General features: G+C 40.2%; 1 protein-coding gene across 4 annotated transcripts in view; it reads right to left on the reverse strand.

Moving 5' to 3' along the window:
* arhgef28a (Rho guanine nucleotide exchange factor (GEF) 28a) overlaps positions 1 to 17805 on the reverse strand; it is an 83155-nt gene that overhangs the window by 16759 nt on the left and 48591 nt on the right. For all 4 annotated transcript variants that reach the window (XM_041810378.1, XM_041810376.1, XM_041810377.1 and 1 more), the window contains 16 exons: positions 16757 to 16812; positions 16574 to 16634; positions 15568 to 15703; positions 15372 to 15481; positions 12970 to 13110; positions 12529 to 12779; positions 12327 to 12452; positions 12115 to 12232; positions 11775 to 12029; positions 8901 to 8977; positions 8617 to 8795; positions 8419 to 8510; positions 8126 to 8311; positions 7620 to 7825; positions 6840 to 6887; positions 4211 to 4729 (listed from right to left, as the gene is read on the reverse strand). In XM_041810378.1, the coding sequence (XP_041666312.1) occupies positions 4211 to 4729; positions 6840 to 6887; positions 7620 to 7825; positions 8126 to 8311; positions 8419 to 8510; positions 8617 to 8795; positions 8901 to 8977; positions 11775 to 12029; positions 12115 to 12232; positions 12327 to 12452; positions 12529 to 12779; positions 12970 to 13110; positions 15372 to 15481; positions 15568 to 15703; positions 16574 to 16634; positions 16757 to 16812 (2561 nt within the window). The remainder of the gene's footprint in view (positions 1 to 4210; positions 4730 to 6839; positions 6888 to 7619; positions 7826 to 8125; positions 8312 to 8418; positions 8511 to 8616; positions 8796 to 8900; positions 8978 to 11774; positions 12030 to 12114; positions 12233 to 12326; positions 12453 to 12528; positions 12780 to 12969; positions 13111 to 15371; positions 15482 to 15567; positions 15704 to 16573; positions 16635 to 16756; positions 16813 to 17805) is intronic.

Below are 17805 nucleotides of genomic sequence, written 5' to 3' on the forward strand. Positions count from 1 at the left end.
CAAGATTTTTAAAAGCAAGCTAAAAACTCAATTATTCAGTTTGGCTTTTATGTATTACTTTATAATTTCAGGACTCTATGTGGCATCACAATCATTTTAAGCCTTAATTTAGTTTTTTTTAAATTTTATTTTATATAGCTCTAGTTATGATAATCTATGTTTTTATGACCAGTTTTATAGGTTTTGAATTATTTAGAAATGTTAAATCTTTATTTAAAGCTTTCATTGTTTTATTATTATTATTATGCTAATTTGAATGTTTCTTATTTTATAAATCATTTCCTTTATTGCTTTGTCTTTTATCGATGTCTTTTTTTTGATTGTCCATTTTTTTAACTATTTTATTAAATTATTTTGGTGTGCATTAGTCTCAACCTTTTTAACCATTTTACCTTTTTGTCAGTCATTTTTGTACAATCCTGTAAAGCACTTTGAACTGCATTTGAATTGGTATGAAAGGTGCTATATAAATAAAGTTTGCCTGATGGATTGATTCTATTGTGCAATACCATCAGATATGTCAACCCTTTCTGGATTACCTGGATACTGCCTTAAAATACTGCCTTAAAATACTTAAGATGTACTTCATCTCTCCATATCCAGCTCCTGAAATGCTTGTGTGGCTACATTTGTGCATGGGCATATGTAATGAGTGATCTGTCTGATTCCATAAAAAGTCATTAAAACTCTTTGATAAAATAATGCAGATTATATGGGTTCAAATTACACTGACTCCTAATTCAGAGAAAAAGTTATACATTGCTGTCAAAATGTACTTCAATTTAACCTAAAAAACCCCAAAGAAAATATGTCTTATAATTAAAGACTTTTGGATAATATTTTATAAAATGTTTTATCATGATTTTAGTTCATTTGCATGAATCTCATTTTGAAAATCTAGAGTAGACAAAGCCCAACACTTCCCTAAAATAACCCCAAGTTTGGGAATAATAGGTCTGTAACACTAAAAAGTATCAGAGTTTGTAGTTCTGGTACTGTGCAGCCTATCTATTTCTTTGCAGTAAAATATTTTGAGATATACATTGGGTTTTGATCATTCATCCTAAAAATTTTGTGACATGTTTGGTCGGTATTGCCCAGCCCTACCGAGATGTATGTGCTGCTGCACTAGCCTCCTGAGCTCCTGAGGTACAATGAACCTTAAAGGGCACAGAGAACAGTACACCCTTTATCCTCCATGCCTTCCAGCTGTGGGGGGACATTTCACTGTAGTGCTTTTCAAACAAAGTGTCGATAATTTAAGCCCACTCGGACGCAATTGATTAGTTTCTCGGGCCGCGAGCCTCTGGTTTTAATTATTTTGTCGGCGCTTTTATTTGCAACGGTTTAATTATCATCAATCATTAAGATGTTTATTGGTGAGAGGGGCTGCTCCGGCACTAAGACAAATGATGCTGAAATTGCTCTCATTATCGCAGGTCGTATATCAAGAGGCGATTGAGCTGCCCCGAGTAAATGAGTGAGCCGACGTAACTCAGGCTGATAGCTGCCTGGGAAAAAGCTTCTCATTAATGTCTTTAGCAGAGAAATACTCCATAAACACGGCATATCTGGTGTCAGGGTCAAGAGCTTTAGTCAGGGGGAACATGTCGCCATGTTTGTTACTAGAAAATATACAGGACAGGAGCTAAGAGTCACAACTAAGGGCGCCAAAGTGTAAAGATATTCCTCTGGCTCAAATTTACTTCTATAATTATGACTAAGGGAGGGGATACCAGATACAATATGATAGGTGACAAAGTAAGATACTGAATAACAACAGTAGCATAACACTAGGGCTGTCAGCTTCTAGAGGGTTGGTTGACAAGATAGTAGTAATGCAGGGTAATGCAGGTAGAGAGAGGCACAAAAAATGACACAGAATATGCTCTTTTAGGATTATTTCACTGCATCAATGCTTAAAATAACTTCAAAACACATTTTTAAGTCTACACTAGGATGCAGGATGTTTGTGTTGAAGTGGTGCTTCTGAGTGTCACTGTTTCTGCCCCTCCCCCTCACAGCATGTTTATTCCAGTGGTCAGCAAATCTAAGTATTAAGTCTCTTTATCATCTGATTAAAATGTTCACATTAGTGGAGATGTCTTCTGGTCTTTAGGCCCTGACCTGTGGACTTTTTCTCACTTCACCTCAGTCAATAAAAGCTTCATGTTGTCTGATATATGCTGGTAAATAAAATAGTAAGGGTTGGAACAAGTAAATCTGTTAATAGATTTCATTATAAATTAAGACAATTATCTGAGGTTACTTTGTAGGCTATATGAATCTAAAGAGTTTATGTGCTGTGATCACAAAAATCATATGGTGAAAGGCAGGTGCATGATGACCTTCTCTGAATCAACTGTTATTTCTATGCAACATACTGAGGTTATAAATGATTAATAATGCTTCAAAAAGCATCTTATTTTGATTATTATGTTCATTATTATTATGTTTCTCAACTGGTCTAGCATCAGAACCCACCATCTCCTTAACGTGACATCATGATCAAAAGTTCTTACTATTTCAATCATAAATGTTTTAAATGAAAAAGGTGCAGTTTTAATTAGAGATTTGTCTTGATTACTTTGGAAGCCGTCTCTGTGTGAAAATCTGTGTGTATTTATGCACTAATTAAACACTAAATCCTCACTGTGACTGCACAAAAATATTTAGCAGGAGCTGATTTAATCCACATAAGTTTTATTCTCCTAAGTCTGTGGGTAACATGACGCTTGAGCGAGCATGCGCGATTGTGTGGATACGTTATGATATAATAAGTTATGTTACAATACATTAAATTATGTTATGTTACGATATGCTACAATCAATGTGATGCGATCCGTTGGGTTACAATATGTTACGTTATAATACGATACGATACGAGAAGTTACATTACGTTATGTGACGATACAATAAGATATATTGCGATGCGTTGCGACACGATACGATACAATACAATACGTTGCATTAGTTTGCGTTGTGTTACGATACGATGCCTTACGATATGATGCGTTACAATACGGTACAATACTTATGACGAGTTATGTCACGATACGAAATGTGACGATACAATAGGTTACAATACATTATGCTGCGATGCGCTGCAATGTGTTGCGTTGTGTTGTGATGCGTTGCAATGCGTTGTGATACGGGACAATACGTTATGTCAGTTGCGTTATGTTACATTCCGTTACGCTACTTTACGATACAATACAGTATATTGTCCCCTTAGGGAAATTTCTCTTGGACTTCAGGAGCTGCACATCAGAAACTGCCAGATAACATTTAAGTAAAAAACTAGAACAATGTATTGCACGTACCCATGTTGCACAAGACTTTGATAGAAATAGTTTAAAAAAATGCTGGTAATAAATAACAATAAGAAAAAATATAATACAGCAAGATAAAATATAAGGCAAAAACATAAAAAGACACCATGACATTATTGCACAATTTGGCTACATCTTCAGGAAACATGATTCAAAACCCTAATTGAGGTGGGCACAATCGAGTTTTTAAAGCAGGTCTGTTTACATTTGGGGACTCTGTATTGCCTACCAGATGGTAAAAGTTCATACTCAGGGTAGAAAATGCAAGAAGGATCAGACAAAGCTCGCTGCATTTGCCTTAGAATAGAATGTTCATACATGGACTGAAGTTATGTGTCCTCCCTATAACCTTTACGGCGGTCCGCACAAGATGAGCAAGTTTAGAGGGGAGCAATAGCAGGTAGCTTTTCACTTAAAAAACACAACTTCATGGCAGCCTGTCTGGGACCATCGATAAGGAAAGTAAATCTCGTGAGACACTTTTCATCTTGACGAGAAATCTTGTGACGTTCTAGTCTCGCACGATCTCATGCCATGAGATCTCATCACACTTCTAGTTGCAGCCTGATGCTACAGGGAAGTTGGGAAACTGCAGTACAGTTGAAATTTGTTGTAGCCTTCTACAGATCTGTGCCTATCAACAAGCCTGTCTTAGGGCCCTGCAGGCATTTCGTTTGACCTCACGGCTTGGTTTTTGCTTTGATATGCATTGTTAGCTGTGAGGCCTTCTATATTGAGGTGTGTGCCTCAATCTTGTCCAATCACAAAATTGTGAAAAGATTTCTAAAATTCTGTTTTCACAATGTCATCATGGGGTACGAAGTGCAGATTATTCAGAATAAAAATGTTTTTTTTTTCACAGGCAGATGAAACTGTACCTGCGTCCCGTCTAAAGGGATGACCATGTGGGGGATCACGGCGGGCAGACTCCTCTGTCGGCTGTGCCTCCACGTCTGCAGCAGCCTTTCCTGGTTCTCCAGCTGCTCGCGTTCCCTCTCCACGCTCCTCTGACCCTCCCTGAGCCGCTCTAAACTCTGCTGATACTCCTCCCGCTGCTCCTCCAACTCCTCCCTCTCCCGCCTCAGCCTCTCGGCCTCCAGGTGGCACTGTCGCTCCCGCTCCTCCAGCCGGCTCTCCAGCTCCCCCTGCTGGCTCTCCCTGGCCTGGCACTCCCGCTCCCAGCGCTCCTTCTCCTGGCGTAGCTGCTCCTGGAGGCGGCGGGCAGACGCCACTTCCTCTTTCCTTTTTTCCAGGTTACGCTGCTTCTCCTGCTCCTGGAGGGAGTTGACGCGGACGCTGGGAAGGTGCGATCGCAGGGCGCGGGGCGAAGGGCGGCCAGACTCTTGGAGCAGGATCCTGTTGACCTCATAGCAGCTGTCCTGGACAGTCACTGCAGCCTGGCACAGAGATGGGTTCATAAAATGCAAAGTGTTACCAACCATTAAAACCACATGGCATCTGTGCAGCAGAAGATAGGGAAGGAGATTTGACTGGCAAAATAAGACAGGAAATTTGATCCGGCAACACAAGGGTGACCTGATTTTTCTCTTCCTTAATGGGTCAAGGCTACAGCGTCTCTTTATCAGGTGAAATGATCCCTCTGCTGCAGGCAAAACTGTGGCTTTCTGCTCTACATGCATGATGGGATCAAAACTTTGAATATGAAAATATCATTCTGATCACATTACATACACATACTGATGAGACAGTGCACAAACACCATGCAAACACATGTGCATACATATTTACATTTCATTCTAGAGGGATGTGTTTCTGTGTTTCTCTACAAAAGTAGAGAAAAAGATCAGAAGGATCCTTGCTACCTTTGGCTTCAAACAGCTGAGAGCTGTGTTCGCACTCTGTGTACTGAAGCCAGAGCGTGCAGCACATTAAAGCCTTCATCCTGACTGAGCTTGACATCAACATAACATGTACATGTTCTGTGGAAAAACATACAGTTTTCCTCATATCTTTACTCTAGTACAGCATTTTTTCAGACATTTTTTACTCTCATCTCAACACAAATATCTGTATTTTTTTCACTCCTTAGATATTCAAAATGTTCGCTTGCAAAAACATGTCAGGATTGGGAATCAAGTCTGCAACCAGTACAACAAGAGTGCAGGCTTTGTACATGTGGCGCCTGCTCCACCAACAGTACCACAGCGTCATAAAGTCACTCCGATGATCTCTCAACAGTCACAGAGTCATTCTGATGACCACTCAACAGTCACAGAGTGACTCTGATGACCACAAAACATTTACAGAGTGACTCTGATGACCACTCAACAGTCACAGTGTCACTCTGATGACCACTCAACAATCAGAGTCACTCTGATGACCACTCAACAGTCACAGTGTCACTCTGATGACCACTCAACAATCAGAGCCACTCTGATGACCACAAAACATTCACAGAGTGACTCTGATGACCAATCAACAGTCAGAGTGACTCTGATGACCACTCAACAGTCACAGAGTCATTCTGATGACCACTCAACGGTCAGAGTTACTCTGATGACCAGTCAACAGTCACAGAGTGACTCTGATGACCACAAAACATTTACAGAGTGACTCTGATGACCACTCAATAGTCAGAGTCACTCTGATGACCACTCAACAGTCACAGATTCATTCTGATAACCATTCAACAGTCACAGAGCCACTCTGATGACAACTTAACAGTCACATATTTTTCTTTGTTAGATTCATAACCTCTGTCAACCAGTGAAATGCTGGCCCCAGTTGGTTTTATAACTGAAGAAGCCCCAAAGTCAAATATCATGTTTTTGACTTTGTTGTCCTCCAGTCACACATTTTGGTAGGCTCGCTCTTCCCCACTTATGATTCTCTGCCCAAACATTATACTTTCCATAATAAAATGACTAAATTTCCCACCTTGAAACACTTAATATCACAGCTGGTCGGGGATTTTTTGTCTGTTGCGACCTAATTTCTCCATGCTAAAGAAGCATGGGTTACAAAAACACTGTTTTGATGACCTAGGATGAGCTATGAATGAAAGGATTAGCTGGGATTAAATCTTGTTCTATCATTACAATTCAAAAAGACTAGAGGCTGTAATTGCTGCAGACTAAGTACTGAGTTAAGAGTCTGAATACTTGTGTCAATGTGATGTGTCAGTGTTTTCTAGGACGTTCTGCACTGTATGATTATGTATTGATGAGTATGATGGAGGGGGGTGCTTGAAACTGTTCACCTGCCAAAGAGGGGGCTGACAGAAAAAGTTTTAGAATCACTCAAGTAACTTAACAAGCAGCTTTAAAAAGTCACATGTCCCTACTCGCCTTAAATATGACTTTTAGTGTTGCACATTAACAGCCAATAAAATGTCTTTAGGATGGGTAACTTTTGAGTTTTACTCATGCAGTTTTAATCGGATTACCTCTGTGAAGCACTGTTGAATTGTACGTGTATGAATACTGCTCTATGAATGTACTTGCAGGGAGGTCTGTGATTAATAGTCATGTTGAGTGGCACACTCACCTGAAGACTGTAGAGCAGCTGCATCAAGCTTTGGACACTCTGAGCAACCTGTAAAAGGACAAAATCAAACAAAAGATGCATTTCTGATTTGTTTTAATTTCTGATAATGTCAAAAACTTGCTGTTTAGCACACTCATTCACAAGGAGGTGAAATGTTTACTCTCATTTCCAGCGGAGAAATCCTTCTAGGTTTATTATCTGAGATTGCTTTTATGCTACAATGCTGCCCCCTTGAGGTTGCATGCTGCCCTACAGCAGGACTGTATTTCAGGGTTAAATTATCACGCAGGAGTCAACAATAAAATGATTCTCCTTAATCCAAGTCATTTACCTCACAGGTCACACAAAGCTGCAGACGTCAGCACAAACGGGGCTCTGTAATTGGAATAAGTCTCCATATCCATTTTTAATGTTGCAGCCCCTATGGGACCTAAATGGACTTCTTCCTTTATTATGAGCTTATCAATGATTCATCGCATTAAGACTGAAATGTAATTCTAATAGACGGTGCTGAATTATTGAAACAACTGTTGGCAATCTTGAACCACGCGTCTGAGGAGAAATGGAAAAGCGGAGACGTTCCGATGCAGCCTGTAAGAGGATTTAATGACCCATAATACCTCTGCAATACCGCTGTACCTGCACCATCACATCTACAGTAATGGGAAAACATCACATCATATAGCTGCATCAATATTTAACACCTATTTTACTCTAAATCCTGATTCATGCTAGAATGGCTGGAAGCTAGATTTTATATAGCAGACTTTGCTTTGGTACCTTCACGTTGAGGCCGCTTGTGTCTGTTTTTGCAAAGAAAGATGGGGATGGATGTGGGACAGGCTCTGTGCAGGTTTCGTCAGAGGTTTCAGGGTTTTCAGGTGGGGTCTCAGATTCAGAGCAGGGCTGCACAGGTGTGAACAAAGAGCCTGCATCGGAGTCCAACAGAGAGGTCCTTGACGACAGAGTGGCTTTCAGGTTCTCAGCTGGGAATGAAAACAAAGTGTTAGCAAAGTGTGCGGAATAGTCAGTAAGCACAAAACAAACCCCAACTCCAACTCCAACTCAAAAATATTGTTTATTGTTAAAAACTCTTTGAGAGATTCCAATATCTTCCTAAGACTGAAAATTTAACGATCTGTCTGTTCACCACTAAGACCCCCCACCTTTTGACAGGGAGAACTAAAGCAATATTTTCCAAACAAGGGGATAATATAAAGAAGAGTTCATATTAGATGTATCTGTTTGTTCACTACATGTTCAGTAATGGTATGAAAATCTTTCACCCTCTTGTAGAGCTGCAGCCAGTAACATGGCAGCCTGATGCGGCTCCTCTGACTGTGCCTGTACAAGCAGACGTGCCTCGACCAGCGAGGCCTCCGTCCTCCCATTCAGAGCGGAAAGCTCGGCGTAGAGCTGCAGCTTCTCCTCCAGGCTGGAGTAGATCTTCTGGTCCAGACTCAGCAGACTCTCTGATACATGAGGTCACAGGGGTCATGGATTATAATTTTAAACTCACAAAAACAGAAAAAGCTATCAAAAAGAAACTAATTGAATTCTGCTGAATGTTTCTTAACACCTTGAAACTTGTGGATCTTTTGATTTCGTGCCTCAGCTGCTCGCCTCTCCTCTTCAGACTCACTCATGTATTCCTCCTCTTCCTCTGGACAGCTGAGCAGAAAACACTGAAGGTTATTTGAATGTAGAAAGGTGAAGTCTGAATATTTGGTCCTACTATATATACACAGACTAACATAAAAGACAGACTGATCTGCACCTCTCTACAGCCTCTCTGATGAGCCTCATCCAGGTGTTCCTCTCCTCTTTGGACGACGTGTGGACTTCGTACATCTCCGGACCGGCCGCTGATGCACTGATCAAAAACATCCCTCTTTCTTCATTAGCTACTTCTCGCACGATTAACTTCTGCAGAGCTATAACCGGGGGTTTCTGATCCTTCAAACATACAAAATAAGAAACAAAAAGCATGTAAAAGCAACCAAAGATTAAAGAGAAAAGGTTTAGATAATTTTCATGGATTTATGATTTATTTGTACATACCACAGCAGCAAATGTAAACTTCTGGTCCTTTTCTTGCAGGAAGATGAGTGCATCTGTGAGCAGCAGCGCCAGGACATCTACAGACAAGGAGGGCAGAAAGCACAGCCTGATCAAGTCATGCTAATTGTTACAAATATGTCAATAAAGGTGGTTGAAATACAAAATTTAAACCTCTTATGAACCCCTTAAAGGCGCAGGATATTTGTTGAATACTTGTTTTTTTATTACAGCACAATCCTGCACATGCCAAAGTTCACTTCATCTTGACACAGGTAAAAAACAAACAATATCAACATTGATACCGCAGCAGTAAAGACAGAAGCCTCAGACACTTACCTAAAAAATAATTTCTTGTTTTTTAATTACCAAAACTAAAGATAAATTCTTGGACACTGTCTTAATTGCACAGGTCCATAGGCTAATTTTGGTGCCAAAAACAATGTCCTTAGAAAAACGTACACAGTTTCATCGCAAACTAAAACAGAATTTTGTATTTCTTTGGAGAAAAAAAAAACAAACAAAACTTAAGAAACAGAGCTCAGAGACAGGACTATTGCTAGCCTCCAGCTGCCTCCATGATTCTCAAATGGAAGAACTCTGGCCCAACCAGGACTCTTCCAAGAGCTAGTCACCAAGCCAAACTCAGCAATCAAGGGAGAAAAGCCTCAGTAAAAGAGGTGACCAGAGCCTGATGGTCACTCAGACTGAGCTCCGGAAATCCTGTGTGGAGATGGGACAAAGATCCAGAAGGACAACCATCACTGCAGCCCTCCATCGATCTGGGCCTTACGGCTGAGTGGCTAGATGGAAGCCTCTCCTCTGTGCAAAACAAATGAAATTCCACTCCAAGCGGGCCCTTCTCCCCCCATTCCTCAGTGTGGCTGGGTGACCAGGTCTTAAAAAAGAGTCCTGGGTGTGCCAAACTTCTTCCATCTTAGAATTATGGAGGCCACTGAGCTCTTGGGAACCTTCAGTACAGCAATTTTTTTTTTACTTAGTCTTTCTCAGATCTGTGCCTCAATAATCCTGTCATTAAACTCTGCAGGCAGTTCCTTTGACCTCATGGCTTCCTTCTTGCTCTGATATAATCGTGAGCTGTGAGGCCTTCAGTAGAGTGGTGTGTGCTTTTCCAAATCATGTCCAATCAGTTTGATTTACCACAGGTGGACTCCAATCAAGGTTTAAATCTCAGCAACGATCAAGAGGAACCTGAGCTATTTTTGCCAAGAGTGTGAATACTTGAAGTCAATGTCATATTTCTGTTTTTTATTTTTAATACATTTGTAAAAAAATACTACAGATGGTGATCGAAGATTAATGAGAGAAAAAAAAATTATTGACTATATCATGAGGCTGCGACGTAGATTACGAACAACCCATGTGAATGTAGATCTGCTAGCGAGGGCTCAGTGGATGAGGTACATGATTGAGAAGGAGGATGGTGCTAATCTTGATTTGATTGATGGTTTTGAAAATTCTAACTAACATAAGGGCAATGACAGTTATCGACAGTTAAAACCAAGGGTCTAAGCTTCCAAATGGTTTGGTTTCTTGTCTCCATCTGCAATTGAGGCTAAGAAAGAGAGATTTTTGCAAATGTTGGAGTTCCTCAAAACACTAAGCTTTATAGTGGCTGCTTTTAGACAATATTTCCGTTTACAGGGTCATGTTTCAGGAAGCTTTAGGTCTAAATGGGTTAAAGCAGCGTTACTCAACCCTGCTCAACAAAAGAGCCAAAATGTTGAAAAATACCTTTGCAAGAGCCACTATCAAAGCGGTGAAAGTGTCAAAAATGGCTTAAATTAGCAATAAAATTAAGTTAAAAGGGGAAAAATGGTCAAAAAGAGGCAAAAAGGGTGAAAAGGGCAAGCAGGCATAAAATGCCAAAAGCTGGGTGAAAAGGGACAAAAATTGGGAGAAAAGGTGGCAAAAAAGTGAAAATTTGGGTGAAAAGTGACAAAGAATAGTTACAGGTGGCAAAAACATGACAAAAAATGATTGAGAAGTGACTAAAATGTGCAAAAGGCAGCAAACGGTGGGAGAATGGGCAAAAAGCAGCAAGGCCTAGGAAAAATTGGGGAAAAATTTGGAAAAAAGTGACATTTAAAGGCAAAAGGCAGCTTTAATGGGTGAAAAGTGGCAAAAACAGCAAAAAGCATGACAAAAGAGTCAAAAACCAGGGAAAGGGGGGCAAAAACTGGATAATAGTGGCAAAAATGGGCAGAAAGTGGCAAAAAGAAGCAGCAAAAGTGGGCTTAAAGCAGTAAGAATGGATTAAAAGGGGCAAAAAAATGCAAATAAGGGCAATGGAAATATACAGACAAAAAATAAAGGTTGACAGTTAAAGCATATTGTATAAGTGTGGGAAACAAACTGATTAAAAGTGACCTGCAACAGGTCAAATTTTTAAGCTTTTTTGGGGAATAATATTCCAAATTAAGACATAGAAGAGCCACAAATCATTAAAAAAGAGCCACACGTTGACTATTGGGTTAAAGTTTTAACATTTTAAACCTTACTGTCTATCACAGAAATATGATTTGATCTGTGCTCACAGTGCCATTTAGGAAGTCATTCCCTCTTGCTTTTTTATTAATAAGAGAACTAAATGCAACTCTTCCATTTTTCTGAGATGCTTACTGGTAAAGTTAAGTATTTCTTATTTGCATATCTGAATACACCAGTGCTGCCCCTGTCTTTTCCTCAGCGCAGGTTGTGTTAATGAATGTTTAGGATTTTTGCTTCAAGCTTTGGTTCTTTTTGTTACAGCTGGTAACTGCAAAAGGAGTGTACCACTTTCCAAAATAGGGAAATAAAACAGGATTGAAGTAATGAATATTTGACAAAAAAAAAAAACGGAGTCTGAGTTGTCACCTTTGAGTCGACCCGTGGCTGTCTTCCACAGCAGCAGGCCCTGGTGTTTGAGCGTCTGTCCTGGCCTCATCATGTCCTGCTTACGAAATGTGTGGCCGTTCTTCAGCTTGGTGGAGCTGCGGTTCTCCATGCGGCTCCACACTTCCTGTAACCTCTGATGGCGCTCGTACTCGCTGACGCTCAGGTCCACAGCTGTGATCACGTCACGGATCTGAGTGAGCGCTTTGGAAATGTCTGTGTGTTCCTCGGTTTCCTCTGAAGGATCAGAGAGGAGAAAATGTCTCAGCTGAACTTCTGTATTGTGCACTGTTTAGCCAGCAGAGGGCAGCAGATGACTAACCTTGAGTGTACTGGAGAATCCTCTCCAGCAGCACCGGGTACTTTGTGATCCTTTGGGTTACCAGCAGGATGCATTCCGGGATCTCCCTCCGTTTTACCAGAGAATTCATACCTTGTTGCTTAAATTAATGAAATAAGCATACATTTAAACTGCCAGGTATGTTAAAAACATTTGCACTTGCACAGAAATTGTAGAAATTCCTCTTGACTTACCTTAATGAAGTTTTGAAACCTCTTATTATTCTGCTGCAGCTCTTTAAAGAAGCTGACCGCCTCATTGTGACGGCTGCAGAAATCACCGTACACCTGCTTCATCTTCTCGCTGTTCTCATCTGAAAACTGCAGAAGCGAACACAATCAGTGACGAAACGCGTCACAACTTTTCTTCCAGAACGACCATGACATTGTGGATCACCTGCTGGAGGAGGACGTCTCCTATTCTCTGGATGAGGTAGTTCCTGTGTCCCTGGGGTTCTGCCGAGCTGTGCCGCCGCTCCTTCATGGCGGAGAAGAAGGAGCGATGGAAGAGAAGCAGCTGATCCAGACAGGGAAAGACCCGCTCCACTGCCTCCGTGTCCAGCTGCACCTCCTCCTTCATACCTCGGCGGAAAACCTCGGCCATGATGTGGAGCGTCTGTAGGTGGTGGAGCTCCGTCTGCATCAGCTCTGCACATGCAAACAATTAGCACTCGTGTCAGAAAGAAACATGCATAACAACACCACAGAGAGCGGAGTATGTTACTAAATCAGAGAAATTTATGGTCGTAACCTGTAACGACAGTGATTTCATAGATGAAATACAGACACTGCGAAAGAGAAAGACACATTCCTGTGGGTTCCTTTCACATCTGCTCACCGTAGATAACGTCCTGCCTCTTGACAGCTCGTTTGTCGTGCTTCTTGCAGAACTTGTGCTCGACTGTCAGACTCCATGACTCCGCTTCAAAATCCACAGCATCACCCGACAAGTCGCTGTGGACAAACGTGTCCACACAGTCTACGGAGAGAGAAAATAGGGAACAAAATTCACAGAAATAAGATTCTTAACTTTCAATAATCCTGATTCACCTCTTTATTCATCTCTGAGCTGAAAAAATTAAGAAAAGTTATTCTCAAATATGCGACTTAAATTTGAGTAGTTTCAGAGTAGTTGTTTTTTTTCAAGGGGAACTAAAAGTTACGGAAATTGAGAATATTTTCTGAATAAATGGAACTTTCAGACTCATTAAAAATTTCTAGTATTAGTATTTGATCATCAACTTTTATACTTTCTAAATTTCCTAAATGTGTTGTTCTCTATTGAATTTATACATAGATGAAAAAATAGTCTGGAAAAAGAGCTCTCAAAAAATTCTTTGACTTTTAAGCTATATCAAAGAGACATCAGGAAATCTAAATGCAGGTTTTGAATATTGAATATACTGTTTGAAACTTTGGCCTCTTTTTTTTTTTAAGTATGTATGAGAAATTTTAAAGTTGGAGAATTGTTTTTTTTTATAAATAATGCTTTGATCAGATGAGAGTTCTACATAATCTGTGATCTACCTCATTTTATTTCAAAATAAATGCAGGTTTGTATCCAACAGGAAGTCAGTTACCCTTGGTTCAATTAGGACCACTTTGTCAACAAATGTGATTTGCAGTTCTAAATATTTTTTCTTTATTAGCAGTTATTATTTTGCACTTATTGCTTTTATTTGATATTTGGTGGTGTATCTGCTCTAAAATCCCCCCGGCCCTTCCAAGAGCCCACGTGGAAAGCATCAAGCAGGAACAGCACCCACTCCTGCTTTCTCTGTGCCTACAAGGAAAGCCTGAGGCAGGGAGAGAAGCAGCAAAAAACCCTAAAGCAGGCATCAGTGACAACAGAATGACACTGATTAAGCCAGAAGCATAATAAAGGAGGAGCTTGGGTGGAGGAGGGTTGCAAGAAGCAGCTTGCAGAGGGAGCAGCAAAGCGTAGCCAACCTTGACACAAGTGATTTGCAGTTATAAATATACTTCTTTATAAGGAGATATTAATTTGCACCTATTGCTGTTATTCATATTTGGCAGTGTGGCTGTTCTGGGATCCCCCTGCCCTTCCATGAGCCTAATTGAAAAGCATCAAGAAGGAATAGCAAACATTCCTGCCTTCCGAGTGCCAAAAAGAAGGCAGGGAGAGAAACAGCAAAAACCTAGAGCAAAGCAGGCATCAGTGACAACAGAATGACATTGATTAATCAGAAGTAGAATAAAGGAGGAGCTGGGGTGGAGGAGGCATGCAAAAAGTGGCTTGCAGAGGGAGCAGCAGAGTGTAGCAAGGCAACAGCAGCTGAAATATGGCATGAAAGTGATTAGCCAATAGCTGGCTTAGAGTTAATCAGCTGACCGTCAGCTGATGAGGGCTTGAGTGTGATCAGCTGATCTCGATTATATAGCAGCGCTTGACATAATGACCTGTCTGAACTAATGCTATAATCTTGATTTTAAGACCGTACAAAAAATATGAGAAAAAGGCAGATAAATAGCAATAATCTACAAAAATTCAGAGATAAATTTTGATTGGAAATTTTTCTTATTTGACAGCCATAGAAAAAATCCCCTCTAATACAAAATCAGCTGAAAAAAATTGTTAAAAAGATATGAAATTATAACTCATGATAAGAAAAGATACAAAACAGAACTAAACAATAGGAGACCAGAAAAGAAAGTCCAGGCAATCCATCATATGCGACACACAATAGTGATACTATAAAGATAGAACAATTCTTCAGGGAAACTTTAATGCCTGATTTTATATATTTTTGGTACCAGTTATTTGATAAATGTATAATATGAATCAGGGCGATGACAGATAGATATTTTGTCCTAACTCCAAACACTATAAACTCCTAACAGATTGTCATGCACCTTTGTAAACCCTTAATTTGTCTTCTAGAAGTTACCATGTCTGTTTTTATTCACTTCTGAAGTCTGTTTAGAATCATAATCTTCCTTTCAATGCAGCAGTTTGTTTTCCTACCTTTTCCATTTCCTGGTTTATATCTTACTGGACTTTGATGCATAGTCAGCAGCTCCCTGGCATTGTTCCCTGAGTTTTTCCTCTTCAGTTTCTATTACCATTGGACTTTTTAGCATGCTGCTTCTACGTTAACCCTGTGAGCTCGGTAACCTTTCATTCAGGACAATACAAAAAATGGAAACCAATCTTCTCTTTCAGTATTGCTCATTTAAATCTGTTAAAGCTGATAACATCGCACATTATTCATGTCATACCTTCTCCTATGGACGAGTCCGTAGAGGATGCGGGGGTCGGCAGGAGCTCTTCTGACCGGCTGATGACCTTCCAGGTTTCAGACTCTGTCTCTGAACTTTCACTGAGCCGGCTGTTTAAGCAAAACCACACATCAGTTAACCCAAAGTCAGACAAATATGCCAGAAGTTTAATGGGTAGTTCATAGAGTTTTAGGACCTGTCACTATTTGGGAAACTCCCAGAGAGAGTGCATGGCTGGCTGACAGCTTCCTTCCTCTCCTTTGGCGTCATGACGGGTTGAGAGGTGGAAACAGGGATCACGGGCTGTGGAGAGCTGTCTCTAACGGTGAAATCTGTGAGGAAGAGAAGAGTACTGAAGCTGTAGGTGATGAAGATTCCTTTGTAGCTTTGCTAACATCAGGATGAACAACAGCTGCACTGCTGACAACATGGTACTAATGACGAGATGTAGGATAACCCCAGTTCTAAAAAAGTGGGGGCATTGTGTAAAATGTAAATTAAAACAGATTGAAATGATTGCCAAATCTCATCAACAATTATTTTATTCACAACAGAACAAAAACATCATATTAGATGTTGAAACTGAGACATTTTACCATTTTGTAAAAAAAATATTAGCTCACTTTGAATTTGATGGCAGCAACACATCTAAAAAAAGGACGGGGAAAATAAGGCTGTAAAAACTAACTGGTACAACGGAAAAACAGCTGGAGGAGCATTTTGCAATTTGAAATATAGATTTGTGAGACTTGACAACCATTACATCCTGTTATTTACTTTTTACACAGTGCCCCCCAACTTTTTTGGAATTGGGGTTATATATACAAGATCCTGTGTTTCTCTTCTGTGGGGTCAAAGAAGAAGAGATTTTAAGACTGTTTTCAGAAATCTGATGACAAAAAAGCTTCATTCCAGGTCATCATGCTGTGTGCTAAGAGTTAGCTGTTCCTGGGTTACGTCCCGTCTTCATCCTGATTTCCACAGAAAAATTAAAGTGAATGATGTCAACCACATCATTGCTGCCTGCTCCCAGAAGCAAGCAGGAGTCATGTGCATATCTAGCACCACCGCACCCTGCACAGGCACCGATTAAACATCATCATTTCCAAGCAATCACATTAAAAAGAATTAAAACAAGAAACAAAGACGGTTAAGATAGCCAACAACAGATTAGTTGCCGACACTTGTGTTTAAAAACTCACTCTGTGGGAGAGATGCTGTCTTGTTCTTCACCATGGAAACAGCATACTTATCCTGAAGTTTCTAAGTAATACAAACGAGAGAGGCTGGTTTCAGCGAATAAACAATAGAGACGAGGACGGGCTCCAGCAGAGATGAGCACTTCAGACTTCATTTTCTGTTCCAATATTGAAAGACAAACTCACCTTCAGACACGGGGGGAGAGAGTCCTTACAGCTTTTGTGGACGAACGCAGTGCAACCTGGAAAAACAGTTATATGACTGTGTTTATCAATCATGGCTTTCCAGGAATTACCGGGGATGGAAAGATACACTCAACTCACAATCTGCCACAAAACGGAGATCACAGCATGATTAAAGAATGATTTTCTAATTCCTGCAGAGTCTTTAAAGAGATTCAAGTGAATTTATGAGGACAAAATCTAATTTATGAGGACAAAATATCAGTTCTTCTGTTTTCTTTGGGTGCACCACTTCCCATGAAAAGCCAGTGAGCTATCAAAAACAGACCTGACGGTAAAATGTGCAAACCTGAAAGCAAACTCCAGCATATAGCGATATTAACGGGCAAAATGTCTATCTGAAAATATGCAAATTACCAAATGAGTAAATAGTGGAAAACTACATATTAAATATTGTGTACCTAAATTTTATGTTGCAAGAATCCTTTGATTTTACTATGACCTACTTCCTGTTTAGTGGTGGGGTTATCTAGACAGGCAGCACAAGGCTAACTTAGGCAGTGCATATTTATAAGATCAACGTGGATGATGGCAAACAAAGCTAATCCTTGGGAGAGCTTAGAGCGACTGAAAACTCTGCAGGGAAATCAGTGCTATGGGAGGATATTGAGTTTGTCAGCAATGCAAGCAATGAAGAAGCTGAAGCAAAGAGACCTGCAGATAGCTGAGTGGCATGAAAATATGCAGACTTCAGCCTCAATTTTTGGCCCAAACATGCTTAAAAGTTCTGCACAGTACTGAATGTCTGGTACTTGTTTGAAATGGCTGGAATTCTGGAGGACTACCGGCCATTTTGGCCAGAGACAGAAAAGTCTAGCTTAAATTCTACTGCACAACTTTCAGGCTTATCAGAAATTATAAAGTTAATGTTAAGTGAAGATGTTGCACATTATGTTGCATGTCAATTTTGGGTTCTTGGTGCATGTGTAGTTTTACTATGGGTTTAATGCACTGTTTTATAAATCCAGATATTACTATTATTTGGTCGTAAG

The sequence above is a fragment of the Cheilinus undulatus genome, linkage group 17 (genome assembly GCF_018320785.1).
Source record: "Cheilinus undulatus linkage group 17, ASM1832078v1, whole genome shotgun sequence".
NCBI lineage: Eukaryota > Metazoa > Chordata > Actinopteri > Labriformes > Labridae > Cheilinus > Cheilinus undulatus.